This window comes from Magallana gigas, chromosome 6 (genome assembly GCF_963853765.1).
Source record: "Magallana gigas chromosome 6, xbMagGiga1.1, whole genome shotgun sequence".
Classification (NCBI taxonomy): Eukaryota; Metazoa; Mollusca; class Bivalvia; order Ostreida; family Ostreidae; genus Magallana; species Magallana gigas.
In genome coordinates this window covers 5,852,808-5,872,110 of record NC_088858.1, presented here as the reverse complement: position 1 = coordinate 5,872,110, position 19,303 = coordinate 5,852,808, and the positions used below count along the sequence as shown (strand labels likewise).

The window sequence follows — 19,303 nt, the reverse complement described above, 5'->3', positions numbered from 1 at the left end:
AAGAATTTTGAACTCTGTATCTTTCTTCAAACTTGATATTTGAGTTTCAAATTTTGATATAGTATTATAAACTTCTATATTTATCAGTATAATAATTGAAAATAGAAAAATAAAATGTGAAAATTTTAAGTCAAATCGTGTCAGGACTAGTCCCTTTAACGTTATGTCTCTGATCAAAGGTTCGGTGACCAATCCAATGCAGTTCAATGTATGTAGTTCAATTATTTATCACAACATCATATATTCTGAAGGGTTCTGATAATCATTTTTTTTTCTCCAAACATCAAGTGCATCGCTATGAATTTTATCAAAATAAAATGTATTTTATGAATCTAATTTTCTGGCACGTACACTGTCTCGATAGGTATCCTCGACGATATGAAAATTGTTCTTTTATTTTCTACATCTTTTATATAGCTTTTTTTTTTTTTTTAGTGTTTAACTTGTATCCTTTTTATAAATTGTCATTAGATCGCACTTCTACAAGTTTTAAAAAATATAGTCAAATATCAGCTGTAAAACATTTTTAATAACGTTACTGCAGTAGATCTACAGTATTGAAATAACAAGTTTCATCATTTCATTGAATTTGAATATCCGATGAAATACAAAAGTAGGCTACATGCATGTAGCCTACATGTATCAGTTGAATGACATTACAGGGCCTAATCCTTTGGATCCGCCACCAAATGTTGAATCCGTGCCGTCTAAACAGTTCAGCATTTTCCAACTACTGATGATTTTCTTGTAAATATCTATTCTTCCTTTGTACTCTTTTTCTATTTTCTTTATTTTTCCATTTTTTTTTTTGGTAGATATTTATATCCCATCGGATCAATAAAATTCTACTTCCGTTCTCGTAAATCCCAAAACTGAGTAGTTGACAGAACCTACCGGCCTTTCTGCATTTGAAAACAGGTATTTTTCTGAGTTAACAACAAATATTTTCTATCGCAAATTAATAATTGAAGAACCATCCGATCATATGTTTATGAGTTCATTCAAAATACTTGTTGTAAAATAGGATTTTAATGCCTAACTGAAAGAAAGGAAAAACACAGGGGCCCAAAGAGGTTAAACTTGTGAAGGGAAGAAAAGGAAATATTTTGCTGTCAATGTAGGCCTATTTAGACAATCAATTATATAATTGACAACCACTCATTAATGTTTTGGAATGTGTATGTTGTTTAACTTTGAAGAAATAGAACATATTCTGTTGATGAAATGTTAAAAGTATAGTATCAGATTGTTTTTCTGTATAAAATATTGATTATTTTTATATTTACTATAAAGAAGACTTTATATGAGAACAAAATAATTTAGAGTTAATGATCATCTTTTAGCTAAACTGTTAATGTTTGCAAAACTGTGGGTATGACTTCTAATAAGCTGAATTCTGCAAAATTAACTGAACAAGTTTTGTTAAGAATTTCCCCCTTTTGGGGCCCTTGTACCTGTTTATTTGTTTTGCCTGACTTCATGATATCTTTTTGAAGAATTTTTACTTTGAGCTGTCAGAATGCTTGAAATTTTACAACACTTATCACAACTACCATAAAATGATAAATGGCCATAGAAACCCATCAAGAAACAAGTGCTGAGAGAAGCATTTTCTTCTTTTTACTGCATTCCCTGTGTTCAAGCACTTCCTTTTGGAGTCACGACAGTAAATCAATTTGCTATTTGGATTGTCTTGATATATTAAGTCTAGTTGTAGAAGAAGTGTTTTACTAGAGGAACAAGGGTAAGCAGCGTAATAAATAATATAATTTTCATGGTGATCTCTGCAGTTCTGATAGTGATATACACATATTATACAAGAAGGTACAACATAAACCAATATATGGTGTTGGAAAGGATGTTCTGTGTCATAATGGACAAATCGTTACTGTAACATTAGATGTCTCCACAATACTGAAATTTTTGCTGAACAGACAGAATGAACAAAGAATCGGATTACAGAATTGTCAGTATAGGTAGATTAAATTTCTGTGTAGATGTTTTTCAATATTGACACTGCAGGAGTTAATTTGGTCGTAGTGGAAGAAGACTTTTTCTGTCAATATTATAGCATTTGCCAAAGGGAAGTTTTTTATGATCCAGGTATTTCGGAATAACGATAAACTTTCAACAAGATTTATTTATTTTCAGCCAGAAGAACAGAGGGCCGGAGTGACTCTGTTGGTATGTTTTTATTGTTTTTATCAAAACAAGATTTTGTATTTTAACACAATTAAATGTTTATTATGTCAAATAAGATATTTGAGATTTTAAAGCAAGGTTATTGACTTAATTAAAATTGGTTCAATTTTTCATTTTTAGAAATTACATCAAAGTTATTAATTTAAATTTATTATTTGTTTACTGTAATAATTAAAGCTGCTTTGTCTGATTTTTTGTTAATATGTACAGTATGTATAACTTTTCATACAAACCAATTATCAATATCTCAAAAATTTATAGTCTTTCACTTACTTACACCATCAGAATCGGTCTCCTTTCAAAGATAGAAATATTCAAAGTACTAAATCTAAATAAATTTCTGAATCGTACTTTTAAAACAATTAATGGTTCATCATGTTCAAATAACATATTTTTGAGCTTAAGGTAAGGTTTGTGACAAGCATCAATTTCTCATTTTTAAAAATATCACCAGAGTCACATTTTGTTAACTCTGATATTTATTATTTAAGTCTTTTTCTTTAAAAAAAAAAATGAATTATTAAGGTAGCTATTGTGAAAATCTGAGTTATCTCCCTGTAGTTGCAAACCTTACCATAGAAATGGTCTCAATTTATGCATCATTACCTGATATAATTATCAAAAAGTAAGTCATATCAAAACGAGGCAACATTTTAATTGTTTGAGTAAAAAATATTTAAGAAGAAGGAAAATTATTTTGTTGGTATCTTTTAAATTTATGAAAAAAATCTTCAGCAACAAAAAATTTTCCTGGTATAAATCAATTATCAAACAATCAAATTTGAAAAAGAAATTGAAGTGCAGGTTCAAAAGTTTTTAAAAATTGCAAATTTTCTACGGTAATTTGAACCAATATCAATTCCAATTGAAATGAAAAGGGAATCTATAAAATACAACTCTTTATGGATTGATATTTGAGAAATGGTTATGTTTGATGATAATTCTCACAACAGGTCTAAACGACGCTCGGTCTTTTGACCACATACATAGGTTTTAATTTATCATCTCTAACGAAAAGTGAAAACTGATCTAGAAGTATTCTAGATATTTCTAAATTAGTTACATGTGAAATAATTATATACCCCTTTTGGGAAATGCAAATAAAAAAAAATTAAGCTTGCGCCATGAAAATCTGTTTTGTGATAAAGTTAAAACAGTTGTTAAAATGGGCCATATTTAAACAGCTTAAGTGGAGCTCTACTTTAGTTTTAAGGATAAAAGAAGCGTTGTTTGTTGTAATCTTAAGACAACTGTAGGAGATAATTCAGTATCACATAATGTACTTATCTTACAAAATATGTCAGTAGTTTATCATTCTTTCCACTTGTACCTGTATTGTTTCTCTGAGGTCACTCTTTTGAAGTATCCTTAATTCCTGATCAATGTCCACTAATTTAAAACAATTGCTTGCAGAGGAAGAAGGAATCAGATTGATGGATGTTCGGAGATTGAGGAATAAAAAGCACAGAATCAAGCTACACAGAGAAAAGCTACGCAAGCCCTCACTGGTGGACAGTTATTGTACAGATGATGAGAGTGTACCAAGCTCCCGGCGTTATTCCAACACCACCTTCCCTTTGTTCTCAAACTTGTCGGATGATGAGGTTATTCTGTCTCACAGTCAGGAAACAGGAAGTGGGCTAAAGGTCTCCCATTCCGCTCCGTCATGTCGTTTACTCGTAGAAGACACCGACGATGCCCAAAGGGAATTCTTTCCATTTGTACACCTCCCTTTGGATTGCAAGCTAAAGATTTTGTCGTATCTGAGCTCAATCGAAAAAGGTCGCAGCATGCGAGTGTGCAAAGAGTGGTGCCATATTCTGAGAACGCCAAGCTTATGGATCAACATAGTATTGTGGGACTTTCCGCTAACTTGTGTTCCAATGGCTACATCATCAAGGGGAGGTAGCCATAGCAATGGAGATTGTTACACCTGTTATAAGAGGCGAGTTCATGGTTTTGCTTGCTTTTTGATGAAAATCAGGCCTCTGATCAGAAGGTTAGAGTTCAAGTTTGACATCTATCCAGACTCTGATGGGTATTTGGAAATGCTCAAGAACCTGCTGCGCTGCATTTCATTTCGGGAAATCAGATACATGATGTTCAACTGGAAGGATACCCCAGCACGACCCTTTTGGCTTGAAGATTTGAAAAAATGCCGATGTCAAGATGTTTTGTATTCTTGCAAGCTGAGAGCCAGACAGTGTATCTATTTCTTTGATGATCTCTCCAGACATCTTACAAAAGTTGAGACTTTGATACTGCCTTTTGATTGGTCCTGTAACAAAAACGTGGAAAATCTGGTGAGATTGAAGACTTTAAAAACTCTTGTATTGGAGAAGAGTAGTGTCTTCCAGTCCGTGGCTCAGTCCCGACTGGATAGAGTCCTTTCAGGTCTCCCCAATCTTCGTCAGCTGATGCTTGAGATCTGGGCTCCGAGCGGGGTAACTATGTGTAAATACGAGCTCAACTCCAAATCAATGGAGTTCCTTGACGTTTCACAGAGCCGAGGATTTTATCTCAGGTCTCTAAACATGCCGAGTTTGAGACGTTTCCGCGTAGCCCGACATCCATGGAACGGGCCTATGGTATTTTCGGCTCATCTTAACATACCCTGTCTATATGAAGTGTTGCGCAATGGAGCTCCAAATCTTTCGATCTTGAACGACCATTATCTGATGGAGGACTGGAAAGATGCATGTTATCCACGACTGGAAGAGGTTTTGAAGTCAGTCTGTTCATGTCGAAAGCACAAAACTGGATGGATGATGTGAATGCATAGTGTATACATACAAGTAACTACTGAAATGTTATGGTCTCAATGATTCCGTTGGTTGTTCATGTTGTTTTACATATATTTGTAATATGTATTCATTTTGCTTTTTAGATGAGAATGAAATAGAGAAAATGATATTATTGTTTGATTCATTCCCTTTTGTGATTGAGATTTTAAAGCACTGCTTAGATTACTATGCACATTCATTGTATTTTTTAGATTGTAAATGTAATCATGATATCATCTTTATACTGTACATGCAAATGCATGTATAATATTTTAATATCAGGATATTAACCATATGTTGGTTGGAAGTGATTGAAATTTTTGATAAACTGTGATGTCGCCTTCAGAAGTGCCATTCTTTCAGTATGTCAGGTATATATGTGTCAAGTCAAGCTGATCAACGACTCCAATGTTAACAGCTTCAAAAGATTTTGATTCTTTGAAAACAGTGCTTGATTTTTTTTTAAGCTTTGTGTAAATGGCAGTAACTCAGCGACTGTAAACCAATTTTTTTTTTTTACAAATTTTATAAGCAAAGTTTGAGTTATAGACTGTTTATAATGGCATTAAGTTGTTGTTTTTTCTTAGAGGCAGTCATGTTTGTTAATTATGTGAACTTTGTTAGAGGACACACGCAAGCTTTGTGAGATGCGAGTTGCAGAAATCAAACTTGGTAGATGGTTCCTTTTTGATATATATAAGTGACTAGATAGACTTTCTTTGTTTTTGAGGCAATTTTTCACTAGTCACCCTTGTAGTACATGTATTGACACACTTCCAATTCTGTCTGTACGTTATCGTACACTGTCAAATTGGCCAGCAAAACTTGACCAAAACAAAGTCCCAATTATAATCAATATGTTCTTAGACCTATATACATGTACATTTATGCACCAGGTGTAGGTGTTTTGCAATTTCATTGATACTTTTTAAATGAACAGTTGTTTATTTAGTGCTAATCATCTAACAATAATTATCAAAGTAAAAATATTTTTGGTAAAGATATTCATTTTTAACACAGGGTTTCATTTTTCAATAATTTTTTACATTCTATAACAATACATTTTTACTTTACAGACCATGTTATGATTGTAATACATCTATTTTTTGTTTGTTGGGGAGGAGAATGAGGTTCATATATATATGAACGGCCATCAGGCATCCAGAGAACCAGGTCACAGAAATCAAAATCTATTTCTGTCTCAATACTTTTCTATGAATTATATTGTTAATAAAATTTCTGAAGAAAATGTGCATTTGTGATTTTGAATTACATGTACTGTTATTATACCCCCGCTCCGAAGGAGAGGGGGTATACTGTTTTACCCTTGTGTGTCTGTCTGTCCGTCCGTCCGTCCGTCTGTCTGTCTGTCTGTCTGTCTGTCTGTCCGTCCGTAACAAAAATTTCTGTCGCATTTATCTCAGCAACTGTTTATCGCAGATGCTTGAAATTTTAACACAGTGTTTGTTAAGGCATGCCATATCGTGGGATATATTTTTGTACCAATCGGACGCCAACTTCTTGTTAAATGACGACTTTGCTTATTTTTTAACCAAAATTTTCAAACAAATTTTCGTCAAAGAATTCTCAGCAACTGTTTATCGCAGATGCTTGAAATTTTTACACAGTATTTGTATAGGCATGCCATATCGTGGGATATATTTTTGTACCAATTGGACGCCAACTTCCTGTTAAATGACGACTTTGCTTATTTTTTAACCAAAATTTTCAAACAAATTTTCGTCAAAGAATTCTCAGCAACTGTTTATCGCAGATGCTTGAAATTTTTACACAGTATTTGTATAGGCATGCCATATTGTGGGATATATTTTTGTACCAATTGGACGCCAACTTCCTGTTAAATGACGACTTTGCTTATTTTTTAACCAAAATTTTCAAACAAATTTTCGTCAAAGAATTCTCAGCAACTGTTTATCGCAGATGCTTGAAATTTTTACACAGTATTTGTATAGGCATGCCATATCGTGGGATATATTTTTGTACCAATTGGACGCCAACTTCCTGTTAAATGACGACTTTGCTTATTTTTTAACCAAAATTTTCAAACAAATTTTCGTCAAAGAATTCTCAGCAACTGTTTATCGCAGATGCTTGAAATTTTTACACAGTATTTGTATAGGCATGCCATATTGTGGGATATATTTTTGTACCAATCGGACGCCAACTTCCTGTTAAATGACGACTTTGCTTATTTTTTAACCAAAATTTTCAAACAAATTTTCGTCAAAGAATTCTCAGCAACTGTTTATCGCAGATGCTTGAAATTTTTACACAGTATTTGTATAGGCATGCCATATCGTGGGATATATTTTTGTACCAATTGGACGCCAACTTCCTGTTAAATGACGACTTTGCTTATTTTTTAACCAAAATTTTCAAACAAATTTTCGTCAAAGAATTCTCAGCAACTGTTTATCGCAGATGCTTGAAATTTTTACACAGTATTTGTATAGGCATGCCATATTGTGGGATATATTTTTGTACCAATCGGACGCCAACTTCCTGTTAAATGACGACTTTGCTTATTTTTTAACCAAAATTTTCAAACAAATTTTCGTCAAAGAATTCTCAGCAACTGTTTATCGCAGATGCTTGAAATTTTTACACAGTATTTGTATAGGCATGCCATATCGTGGGATATATTTTTGTACCAATCGGACGTCAACTTCCTGTTAAATGATGACTTTGTTTATTTTTAGCAAAAATTTTCAAACAAATTTTCGTCAAAGAATTCTCAGCAACTGTTTATCGCAGATGCTTGAAATTTTTACACAGTATTTGTATAGGCATGCCATATCGTGGGATGTATTTTTGTACCAATCGGACGCCAACTTCCTGTTAAATGACGACTTTGTTTATTTTTAGCCAAAATTTTCAAATTAATTTCCGTCAAAGACTCTCAGCAACTATTTATCGCAGATGCTTGAAATTTTAACACACTATTTGTATAGGCATGCCATATTGTGGGATATATTTTTGTATCAATCGGACGTCAAACTTCCTGTGAAATAATGACTTTGTTTATTTTTAGCCAAAATTTTCAAACAAATTTTCGTCAAAGTTTTCTCAGCAGCTATTTATCGCAGATGCTTGAAATTTTTACACAGTGTTTGTTAAGGCATGCCGTATCATGGGATATATTTTTGTACCAATCGGACGCCAACTTCCTGTTAAATGACGACTTTGTTTATTTTAGCCAAAATTTTCAAATAAATTTTCCTCAAAGATTTCTCAGCAACTGTTTATCGCAGATGCTTGAAATTTTAACACACTATTTGTTTAGGCATGCCATATTGTGGGATATATTTCTGTACCAATCCATATATTCATATACGATGCCAGCTTTCTGTTAAATGTCGACTTTGCTTATTTTGCATATTCACATCAGAGCGGGGGTATCACTAGTGAGCATTGGCTCACAGATATCTTGTTTAGTTCAATCTTTCGAGGACTTTAGTATCACTGTATACATGGTTATTTTTGCCTCGTGTTATTTATCTCCCTTTTACACCTGCAGACCTGTTTCGCCCTGTCTTGAATTCACCCAAAGTAAGAAATATATACTCTATTAAGTCAATACGGTTATTTAAAAATTGTTTAGAATTTTCCTGCTGACGAAATGGGGCCAAAATTAATCAGAGGCGAACATTTCCCTGTATACAGTATTATTTTGCCTTGATGAAAACTGGCATTTGGAGGATATCCCATCTAGTGGTACTTCATAATTATACAAAGTACATGTATATCCACACAGTGCATCTTGTGCCACTTCATAAAACAAATGGATAATTCTTTTTCTATTGAGAGGATCTTAATGATTGTCATAATAAATTTCATCAGATAGAACCATTTTAACAAGACCTTCGATTTCAGAAGGGCGTAGCTAACTATTCCTTGCATCAAAACAAGTTAAAAATGACGCGATTTCAATAAATATGCACCAATTGCATAGTCTTAGCTCAAAAGCCAGGCAAATCATGTTGATTTCAAAGAGCAATGGCTGAGTGGCTAGCAATGAAATAGACAGGCCTCGTCACATTGCTGTTTGACACAACTACCCAAAGTCCAAGCTCTTGTAAAAATGGTTATATTTATGAATTAAACAGAGAGATTATTTTTGTATTTATGGAAGGTCCACTGTTTGGAATTGTATCTCAGAGGTCTATGATATGCATCTTTCAAAAAGATTCCTTGAAGAATAATTTCAATAATTTATTAAAATTTTCAATAGTAAATTACATAATAGTTAAAATCAAATAAGACTCTCATGAAGTGTCTCTCTAACTCCTTCCGTCACTTCACAGAGGTACCCACAAACAGCTGGGTATGGATACTCCAAACTGTCACTCTCAGATAATTAAAACGTATCCATAATCACAATAAACACATGCCAGTAAAGTGGATGAGAATTTAGAAGCATTCCATTGGCTGCGAATCAGTTACGGAGATTGCTGGGAGGAGCTTGCTTCTGTTGAGTTTTTAATGACTAGCGATATTCAAGCTGATTGAAATACAATTGGCAGGGACCAAAGGCATCACCATGGCTACCTGGTGAAGCTCTTCAGCTGTTGGACGATTTCTGGGTCGACCAGTCCCATCAGTTGGTTGAATTTTTCACCTCTCTGTTCCTGACATGCCCTCAGCTGAGACACCAGGTAGTCTTTGAGGGGAACAGTGTGCACTGGATCCTGCTTTGATAGCTGTAAAACAATGCACAAAGCCCTTAAAAACAGCACTTTTATGAAGAGTGAAAAAAATACCTGTCGGTAGTTCCAATGTTGATGTTTGCGATTGTTATATACATGTATGTTTATCATATATTTATGAAGTTTGAAAAGAGCAACTTTTAGGAATGTTCACATATACATGTACAGGTATAAATATATTCTGGTCATCAAAATTACCATGTTTACAGTAAATAAGTAAATGAAAAATTACACAGCATGTGGAGAACAAGGAACTATCGGGGGTATAAAGTACATATCATACAAAGAATGGGAATCTATTTGATTACGAAGCTACATGTCACCTGATGTTTCCGCCTTTCATGGAGTACTTCCTCATCATCCCCTTCATTGCTCTGATCTGTATCACTGATTACAAGGGAACTGTAGGAACAAGAGAAGATATAATGTAAACAGAAGTCACGCATGTAACGATGTACGTAATTTAACTGAACATTAAATTTGTGAACCTTATTTACATGTCCGAGCAATACTATGTTGATTCCATTCAATTTGCATGTTTGTATTTTCTCAAAAATGTTGTTTTTAAAGTATGCTCATAATCCGAGACAAGTCCTTACTCTAATTGCAGAAGTGGGTCATCATCTACAGGTATCCGGGTCACATCGTGCAACACGCCTACACACATGGTCACAATCCCCACAAACTTCTCCTCTACAACACTACAAATGTATAAAAAATAAGCAATAAAATAGTAGAATAAGCAAAAAATCCACAAACCATAACAATTGTCCCCCGAAAATTTAAATGATTCCAGGGTATATTAAAATGAACAAATTTAATATTATACCATTAATGGAATTGATGAATTGATATAAAGTTATCTCAAGGAGATATGGTAAGGCTACGTGTTAGGTCTCAGTCAATATTAGATATCAAGAGACTGTTAAGTGAGGGACAGGGTACTTTGAGTTGACTTAGATTATACATTATGTACCCTGCACACGTGTAATGGAATGGGAGAAACAAAAACAGACCAGTCATAGAACAAGTCTAATTGTCATACACATAATAGAAACGCAGGGTACCCTGGGTTAAAGGAGATTATAAACTAGGGGACATGGTACCTTGTGTTCACAGACAATAGGGAGGCTAGGGCCAATGCGGACAACTTTCTCCTCTCTGGCTGTGTGATGTAATCCATATTGTCAAACCAAATATCCAACAGATGTCCAAAGAAACTGTCTGCCTAAAACAAACCAAAACAGGCAAATTATAAACAACCAATTACATTTATACTTGTGTATCTAAAAGAAAGGGGGCAGTAAGACCACAACTAATATGAAGCTGTATGGTAAAGAAAAAACACAGGTGTAAAATTTCTGGAAGCTTTTATAGATTATACCGGTAGATAAACATTTGTTAATGTCTTGACTATACATGTATGAACACTACCTACTTCTTGATGGTAGTGGTGTGCCATCTGCTGGATTAATTTCCACAAGAACTCCTGGTTTTGTAGAACAATTCTTCCAAACAAAGTCAAATTCATGGCAGTCAATATTGACTCGTTCTATAAATACAAATTTAAAACTTTGTCAGTAGTTTTAGTACAAGCTGAAAGCAAACTTTCATGACTGACTACAAGTATTAGGCCTAAAATACCAAGATAGAAAAGTTAGCAAGTGGCATTATGTTATATTACATAAACATACCTTCTCTTCTACAAGTGATTTCACCATCGAAACTAAGATATTAAGAAATATATCTGGTCCTTCTTTAGGAAATACTTTAAGTGCTAATTCAACAACCTAGGAAAAAAATTTACACAAAATTTATACGCTGGTAACTAAATATGCAAAACTGTACAAGTTAGTGCATTGGGTGTGAAAATATTCTTTTTAATTCCTTAATTCTTGAATTTGTGAACTAATTTACTCACAGTTATAAACATACATGTATTAATAGGGATTACCTTATACGTGTATCTACTTTGTTCTGGTCACTACATACCCGTAATATCAATAGCTGTCCTTCCTCTCGAATGTCGGACATCAAACTGTGTAGTGAGGAAGCCAGACTGTTACAAAAGTTCTATAAATAAAAATGTTGATTCAGGTAGGGATTATGGGAACTGTATGTTTTATAGTACATGTACTGGATTTTCAATAATACGAGTGTGTTAAGACTTCAGAGGTAGTGTGAATACTGGATACATACATGCATAAACTGGTTTGGACATAGAAGAAGATAGGCCTCAATGATCTTCAAACTAATTCTTAGATTCTCTGTTCCAGACTCTGTAATATATTTTCAAATCGAAATAAGACCATGTCTTATCATTCTTGTAAATTACAACAATGAAAATACCAGATACACTGCATAATAATACTGGAGCTTGCAGCCAGTCACTATTTGTACAAGTACAGCTATTTTGGTAATTTACCCAGAAGTCCCGGCATGTTCCTGTAGAGCTGTAGGAGATGATCATTAGGATTTGGGGAATTCTTCAGTGTCTCTAACCAGAGTTCTAGTCCATCCTCCGCCAGATAAACATACTGATCCTGCGTCACGTCCGTGCTGACCTGAATCACCGGGAGAAGGAACTCGTACATCGATGTACAGTTCGGCCCAAAACCCTGACAATTTTAAATTTAGACCTGTACAGTACAAATGTTGGTGCATGTTTGTGCAGTCATCAATCCTTAATTGTGTGAAATCAGAGTATCTTTTCTAAAATGTGTCAGGTATGCAGAGACAAAGTACTTGTACCTGTAGGAATTTTAGTTACATGGACCCATTTTATACTTTTTAATATGGATTGAAACAGAATATGATTTTTCATAAACTTTTACGGTTTTTAAAACAGACATTTTTCTAACTCAGTATATAATCAGAGAAATTGGGTACTATTTATTTTATTATTCTGAATGTTTTAATTTTAAAGAAAGCTTTACCGCTGAGAGAACTCTACAGCAAACCATATGCACATCACTTACGCACATGTAACAATTCGTTGTTACCTGTTGTCAAGTATATTGCTAACACTGATGGTAATAGAACGGATTAAACTGCGTCTAAACCTTACCTGTACCAAATGCACCAATGTTGTGAGTATTGCACACTTCAGCATGTTATGTTCCTGTGCTTCCTGCCATAAAGTCTGTAAATACTGGATGAGTGAACTAGCGTAGGGCTTGATTTGACTACCAGTTCGCTCGATTAGGAAAGATATCACATGTAGCACCTGCATCTGGAGAGATCAAAACAACATGTGTAAAGGCACCAAAACTTTGCTGTCATTGTGTGGTATGCAATCCTTTTATATCTTAAATAAATAGCAAACCAGCTCAAGTAGTAAATAAAATCTTGTCAAAAGTCATCTCTTTGTTCCATCTTCATTTCTCAAGGGGGGGCACTTGAGATTAACAATTCACATGTATATCATCCTTCCAAAAATTAAAGCTTAAAAAGATACTGTATTATGCAAATTTACTTTAGACATGTACTTCATATATACACATGTGTATCCAAGCCTCAAGACCCAAACCCCTTACCCAAAGTACCTAAGCCAAATCTTACATGAAGAGGTGACAAAAAAAAGAGCACATCTTGGTTTGATATACATGTACTGAAGACATACCACATGTCTAGGTATTACCTTTGTATCACATTCCTGGACTTCTTTTAAAAGTTCAAACAACTGAGAAAACATGGAATCCAAAAACTGGAAAAGAAATTGGGGACATCAGTAAGAACCAGGAACCTTCCAAGGTTGGGTATATTTCATTGCCAACAATTTCAGATTCAAAACTTACTGGCAAAAATTGCTCCACATTAAACTCAAAATCATCTACTGGTAAAATAATGTTAAGAAAGCTACATACATGGTTCATAAACATGCAATGAGCAATGCTCTCAATAATGGTTTTTTAGGAAATTAAAAGAGATTAAATTGCATGTTTATGTCAAAAAAAAAAATTAAACATATTTATGATTGACATGTATTTCATAACCTTTCTAGAAGAAAGAATAATTATCAGTAATTGTTACAAAAAATATAAGATACCAGTGGTGAATATCTTGCGTACGTGGCTCTGATCTAATTTAAACATAATCATTTTTTTTGCATTGACAGGTATATAATTCAAATTTTCATTAAACCAGTGGTAAAGGATATCAGTTTTGAGGGTCATTGCAGCCTCTATCCTGACCACTAGGTCTTCTGATTGGTTGAGGAGAGATATGATGGCCTGGTAGAGGGTGGGTCTCAGAGAGGAAGACATTTTGACTCCTACCCACTGACCACACAACCAGATGATTCGGCGATGGATGATACGGTAACTGGACAAAATCAATATAAATATGACGATCAAATATCACGTAAAATTTAATCAATCAACATCTTCATAAGTCAACAATGAAGATTCTGAGAGTATGTGGATTGTGACCCTAGATTTTAAACATCAATAAAGACATAAACTACCAGTAGAATAAATGCCGACCTAAACTAGAATAAATTTAACGAGTCCTCAACCCCTTTGAGATATTTTACTAATCAAAAGAAACATATCCTTTAAGTTGAAAACACATGTACTGTATAAACTTACTTCTGATCCTTGTATTTACTTACTTATGATCCATGTATTTACTTACTTATGATCCATGTATTTACTTACTTCTGATCCATGTATTCACTTACTTCTGATGCTTAATATTAAGTTCCTGTAGAAGCTGTGTGGAGAACCATTTGTCAAAATCCACATCATCGAACAAGTCAAAAGCTGACAGTCCAACGGCATTGTATACTGAAATCACAAGCATTATGTGTATTGTCATGATCATACATGTCATTGAAACCATCATCAAAGACGATGAGATTTGACTCACCTGCATCCTTTCTGAGAATGGCGACCATATCCTCTGGGTCACATGGGTTTTGGATGGCTTGCACCATTTCTAGAACCACAGGGGTCAACGACGTTCGGAATTCCTTAAACATTGTCAGATACAGGACCTCTGAACTTGGCTGCAACAAAATTCTACAACTCAACACAGGGCTGCAATGCTTTAAAAGATCTATTAAATGCTCTAAGAGACTATAGCAATAACAAAATATACAAATTTCAACTACTCAGATACTGAATCTTCCAGCTTAGCTTACATAGATATGATCAATTTGCCCAAAAATTTTTATTTTCAACCAACTCAATTCCATGAAAATATAGGTTGACTACTGTAAATGTATTACATTTGGCTGTGTATTCTATTTAGTATTTTTTGTGGAAAGTCGCAACTGCTAGATCAAGTGCATCGCTAAATGTTATGCATACATATATATTGAAAGAGGACGATATCAAGACATTCCACGACAAGAAAGATACTGTAATAGATGTAATGTCAAATCAGTGGATGATGAAAAACATTTTTTATTCTCATGTGATCATAATAAGGCTTTAAGAGATACTCTGTACAAATTAGCTAATGACTCTTGTAAAAATTTTCAATATATGGACAATAACCAAAAATTTTACTGGCTTATGACAACTGAAGATCTACAAGTACTTGTACAACTCAGTGAAATGATTCTTAAAGGTGGAATATAATGGTTATAGTTATATATACAGATATATTATGCAGTGTATTTACTTTGGTTAGGGGGGGGGGGGGTTATGTTATGTATAAGCATACTGGCTTGAACACTTTGAGTACAAGTAGACCAGTCTAATCGACTGTGCAGGCACCGTCCCTTGGTACTCTCTGTTTTCAGGCCACTTTGTTTCTGTATAGCTGTTGTATTCACTGATGTGTAAATCCTATACATATATTTCATTGTATTAATGAAACATTTTGCATATTGTTGCCTGGACATTGTGAGCAGTATTTCATTCATTATTTGTTATAATCATGATATTATTATTATTATTTTCTTTTTTTTTAAATGTATATGCCCCCTGAGGGCCCTTGATTGGTGAATAAATAAATATATAAAAATGGGCATTTCAGGAAACTGCTAATTCTAAATCCACACTAACTTGTTGAAAAATCATTTTCTACCAAATATCGTTAACAATATCACAATGCCAAAATAACCCTCTTCTAGAACATGTCTGAGCTTGACTCACCCTCAAAGAATACTTGTAGGAATCTCCTCCCTCTTCTAAACCTGAAGAAGAAACATTGCCATGTGTATCTTAATGTAAGTTATGTACAAATGTCACCCATGCTCACAACACAATGTATTTATATTCCAATGTACAAGTACATATGCACTGCACTCTGACTCACAGAAACCCTCTGGGTCTGCATCCCAATTACTGAGATCCTCCGATGTTAACAGGAAGTATTGAGAGACCAAACGATGGCAGATTTCTCGAAGGGTTCCAAATTGGAAAAAATCCATTTTTATCTTGTAGGCTTCCATTTTAACAGTATCAGTAAGTTCTGGAAATCAATAAGATTGATGAAAACAGATTACAGAATTGTTTAACTTCTTACTTGTTTGTCTGTTTATGTGTTCAAGAGTCATACCTGGAGATTTCATCGGTCTGTACACATCACTGGAGAGGATTCCCCTCATCAAATTAAAACAGTTGACTGAGAACCTCTCAAATAGCAGACCTGTAATAACCAAAGCAAATCCTCAACAATTTCTACATGTTAACAAGGTAAGACTTTTTATTCTAATTGGACATCTCAATTTTTTGTGTTCAATTATGATTTGGACATTGAAAACTGATTTTACCTTTCTCAGACAATGAAAAATTATATGTGACCACAAACTCTAACGTCGGTCGGACAAGCTGTATAAATGAGATAGGGTGAATGTCCAGTAGATCCAGCAACTGAAAACCAAAACAGGGAACTTATTTCATTTCAAAAAAATCCTGAAATCATTTTATTTATGTTTAATTTCATGCACTTCCTTATATTATTAAGCAAGGGAGCACTTCTACATTACACTGCTTCCCTCTTGCTTTTCCCTATCACCTATGGCCCTATAAGTTTCTCATCCAATTGAAAAATTAAAAGTCATAGATTAGCTTAAAGTTTTTAATTGTATGCTGATAATGCATGTACTGTATGTGTACATTACACTAGACAATAATTTTGTTTAGTCAAGATATTCAAAAATCATTTCCGATAAAAGATGGTGAAGTATGGTTCACACTTTACAATATTTTAGCACTTTTTTTTGTATTTTGATCAAATGAAAGATTTTTGTGAAAAGAAGTTTGTATTGCATGTGTGTGTATCCCAGCCTAGCTAAATTTTGTACTTACAATTTTAGTCATCATCAAGATCATTTTCTGACATTTCTCCAAAATGTGAGGATTTCCCCACATACTCTGTCCTAAATAATGAATAAAATTAAACCTGAGGGAAGATATAATACCAGTAAAAACACTTTTAGCATATGTCCAAAAATCTGTTTTCTTATGAATACACATGTACATTTTAAATGATTACAGGTATTCATAATGGTACATCTACCAGTAATTGATAAATTTATGTGTAAAAAATTTCTTACTAAACCCCAGAACTTGTTTTAGTCTGACAAATATCTGGTTTAAAAAGCTAGACATATCCTGGTTGGATGAAGGATCTTTGGTTCCGTACGCTATCTGCTTTCTAATGACTGAAACAATACATAGAGGAAAAAATCTGAAGAATCTGGTTTCATTAAGAAATTCAATAACTGTATGAAACACAACATTGAACATGAACTTGTAATCATAAAGACAATTAAATATTAAAAGCAATACTTTTACAAGAAAGGTTTGCTCTATCCATCGCTGGTCCCATATTTTCACTGTGAACCAATGAAAGTTCAGCAAAGAGGTCCAGATCCCGGGTCCACAACCCATGCACGAATCCAAAGATCTCACTCGTCAGCTACAATAAGTCTAGGTTTTACTAGGGTTTTAACAAGTCAAAAACTTCATTTTATACTAATCAGCATTAAATTGAAAACACTCATCAAGTAAAATACATGAATGATATGCAGAAATTCTCAAATAAGGTGATACACCAGTATAGCTTACACTTTCAAACAATTTTTTATCAGGAGCCAATCTTTTAGAAGCCAGTGTTTTAGTCACATGATGTAAGATGAGGAGAGCCCTCTCTTGTATGAGGAGGTCCTCACACCGAACAGCCTCAAAGAGGGCCGGGAGCAGGGCATTCCAGTTCCGGGGGCAATCCAGTCGGGCAATCTTGGATACCAAGACAGCGAGCTGGGTGGCTATCTAAAAATCATACACAATTCTAAATCAACATTATAAAGATACACAAATCTAAATCAACATTATAAAGATACACAAAGCTGAACATCTTACATGTCTTAATGAAATACATTCCATTGCTTGGTCTTTATTCAAACTTTTAAACAACATCTTATTTTTTATAAATCAAATACATTTAATTGTGATGTCTTGATTAACACTTTCAAACTACAAGAATCAATCTAAACAATATTTTATTATGTAAAAACATTACATAATTGGACAGCAGGCAATCTGCCTATATCAGCCCTCTCCTTAAACTACATGGATTCTTTGTCATATATTGGTATCAAAGATTTATAACTTCATGTCTGACCTGTGGAACTGGCTCTGAGAAATTTGATATCAATTTGGATTTAAGCCTTTCTTTTTCATCCTCAGACATGGCACTAGAAGTAAAGCATGAATTAATTTATTAATGTTAATTTAGTCATGCATCATAATTTGTTAGTAGGAAAAAATTCATGTTGAAATGGCTGAATTGAAATCTTACTTGGGAGCTGTTTTTCTCCAGTATCGTTCCACTCCATTTTTACAATACAATACTGCTAGCCACCTCACATTCACGTCAATGCTGTGATTGCTGAATATTTCCTGAAAATTAATAAACAGTTTTGATAAAAATAAACTATTGCCGGAAATTTTAGAATTTTAATACTTTACTGTTTGTCTGTAACAATTATCAAATCATTGTTGCATGCACCAATGACATTATCAATTTAAATGTTCACTTTCCAAATGAATGAGCAGATTGGGATTTGAGCCCCCTAAATCTCTAATCAAGTGCTCTACCTACTGAGCCATCTGGCGCCAGATATCGAACCAGGCTGACTGTCACAACAGTAAGCACATAAAAATTCATACCGATAGTATGGAATAAAATCCTGGTTGTGTTTCCCACTGCTGGAGTTGCCGTTCTGCAGGTTTAAGGACATCGGCTTTCTGAGAACATGCATTGGTGAGAGTCTCCAAAACCAATGGTCCAGCAGTTGATATATCCATTTTATCCTTTAATTCAAAATTAGGCAACACATGCTTGTGTGTTTCTTATGGTTTCAAAACTTTACTATAAACACCCAATGTGATGATTGACCTTGTCTATTTTTTTTATCCTGGTATAAAAGGGTTTGAAAATATTCAGGAATTATTCATAAGGCTTCAAAGTTTTACTTTCTGCGACGAAACTGATATAAGTAATGAAACATTATTTTCATTCACATGGAGGCTGCCATCTTTTTAACTGATAAAACTCAAACGATGACGTTTATGTTCCCGGCAAAAGTTCATTACATTCTCAATATACCTCTAAGAGATTATTAAATTAGAA

At 34.0% G+C, this 19,303-nt stretch overlaps 2 protein-coding genes across 3 annotated transcripts; one reads left to right on the top strand and one right to left on the bottom strand.

The window, feature by feature from the left end:
- Nucleotides 1–778: 778 nt before the first annotated feature.
- Nucleotides 779–6,234, top strand: LOC105347898 (uncharacterized). 2 transcript variants are annotated; one of them, XM_011457143.4, is made up of 3 exons: nucleotides 779–918; nucleotides 2,152–2,184; nucleotides 3,616–6,234. In XM_011457143.4, the coding sequence occupies exon 3, from the start codon at nucleotides 3,636–3,638 to the stop codon at nucleotides 4,974–4,976; it is 1,341 nt and encodes a 446-aa protein (XP_011455445.1). In that variant the 5' UTR covers nucleotides 779–918; nucleotides 2,152–2,184; nucleotides 3,616–3,635; the 3' UTR covers nucleotides 4,977–6,234. The 2 variants fall into 2 exon arrangements, with proteins under 2 accessions (XP_011455445.1, XP_011455444.2); XM_011457142.4 differs by lacking the exon at nucleotides 779–918 and adding an exon at nucleotides 977–1,976.
- Nucleotides 6,235–9,204: 2,970 nt separating this feature from the next.
- On the bottom strand, nucleotides 9,205–19,228 carry LOC105347897 (importin-11). Its single transcript, XM_011457141.4, has 26 exons — nucleotides 18,841–19,228; nucleotides 18,470–18,570; nucleotides 18,293–18,365; nucleotides 17,737–17,940; nucleotides 17,458–17,587; nucleotides 17,223–17,330; nucleotides 16,975–17,045; nucleotides 16,437–16,536; nucleotides 16,223–16,312; nucleotides 15,980–16,135; nucleotides 15,817–15,857; nucleotides 14,582–14,720; nucleotides 14,394–14,499; nucleotides 13,872–14,035; nucleotides 13,510–13,550; nucleotides 13,353–13,418; nucleotides 12,780–12,944; nucleotides 12,138–12,330; nucleotides 11,912–11,991; nucleotides 11,705–11,785; nucleotides 11,407–11,502; nucleotides 11,151–11,264; nucleotides 10,819–10,940; nucleotides 10,312–10,413; nucleotides 10,036–10,114; nucleotides 9,205–9,706 (listed from the first exon to the last, which is right to left on the bottom strand). The coding sequence occupies exons 1-26, from the start codon at nucleotides 18,976–18,978 to the stop codon at nucleotides 9,551–9,553; spliced, it is 2,916 nt and encodes a 971-aa protein (XP_011455443.3). The 5' UTR covers nucleotides 18,979–19,228; the 3' UTR covers nucleotides 9,205–9,550.
- Nucleotides 19,229–19,303: the final 75 nt, after the last annotated feature.

What these genes read in the sequence shown, in the direction of transcription:
- LOC105347898 (XM_011457142.4), top strand. Translation starts at nt 1,940, where the DNA reads ATGAACAAAGAATCGGATTACAGAATTGTCAGTATAG. An exon ending in TTACAGAATTGTCAGTATAG is followed by an intron (nt 1,977 to 2,151) that starts GTAGATTAAATT and finishes ATTTATTTTCAG; the next exon opens with CCAGAAGAACAGAGGGCCGG. An exon ending in GGGCCGGAGTGACTCTGTTG is followed by an intron (nt 2,185 to 3,615) that starts GTATGTTTTTAT and finishes AATTGCTTGCAG; the next exon opens with AGGAAGAAGGAATCAGATTG.
- LOC105347897 (XM_011457141.4), bottom strand. Translation starts at nt 18,978, where the DNA reads ATGGATATATCAACTGCTGGACCATTGGTTTTGGAGACTCTCACCAAT. An exon ending in ATGTGGAGCAATTTTTGCCA is followed by an intron (nt 13,419 to 13,509) that starts GTAAGTTTTGAA and finishes TTTCTTTTCCAG; the next exon opens with TTTTTGGATTCCATGTTTTC. An exon ending in AATCACTTGTAGAAGAGAAG is followed by an intron (nt 11,265 to 11,406) that starts GTATGTTTATGT and finishes TTGTATTTATAG; the next exon opens with AACGAGTCAATATTGACTGC.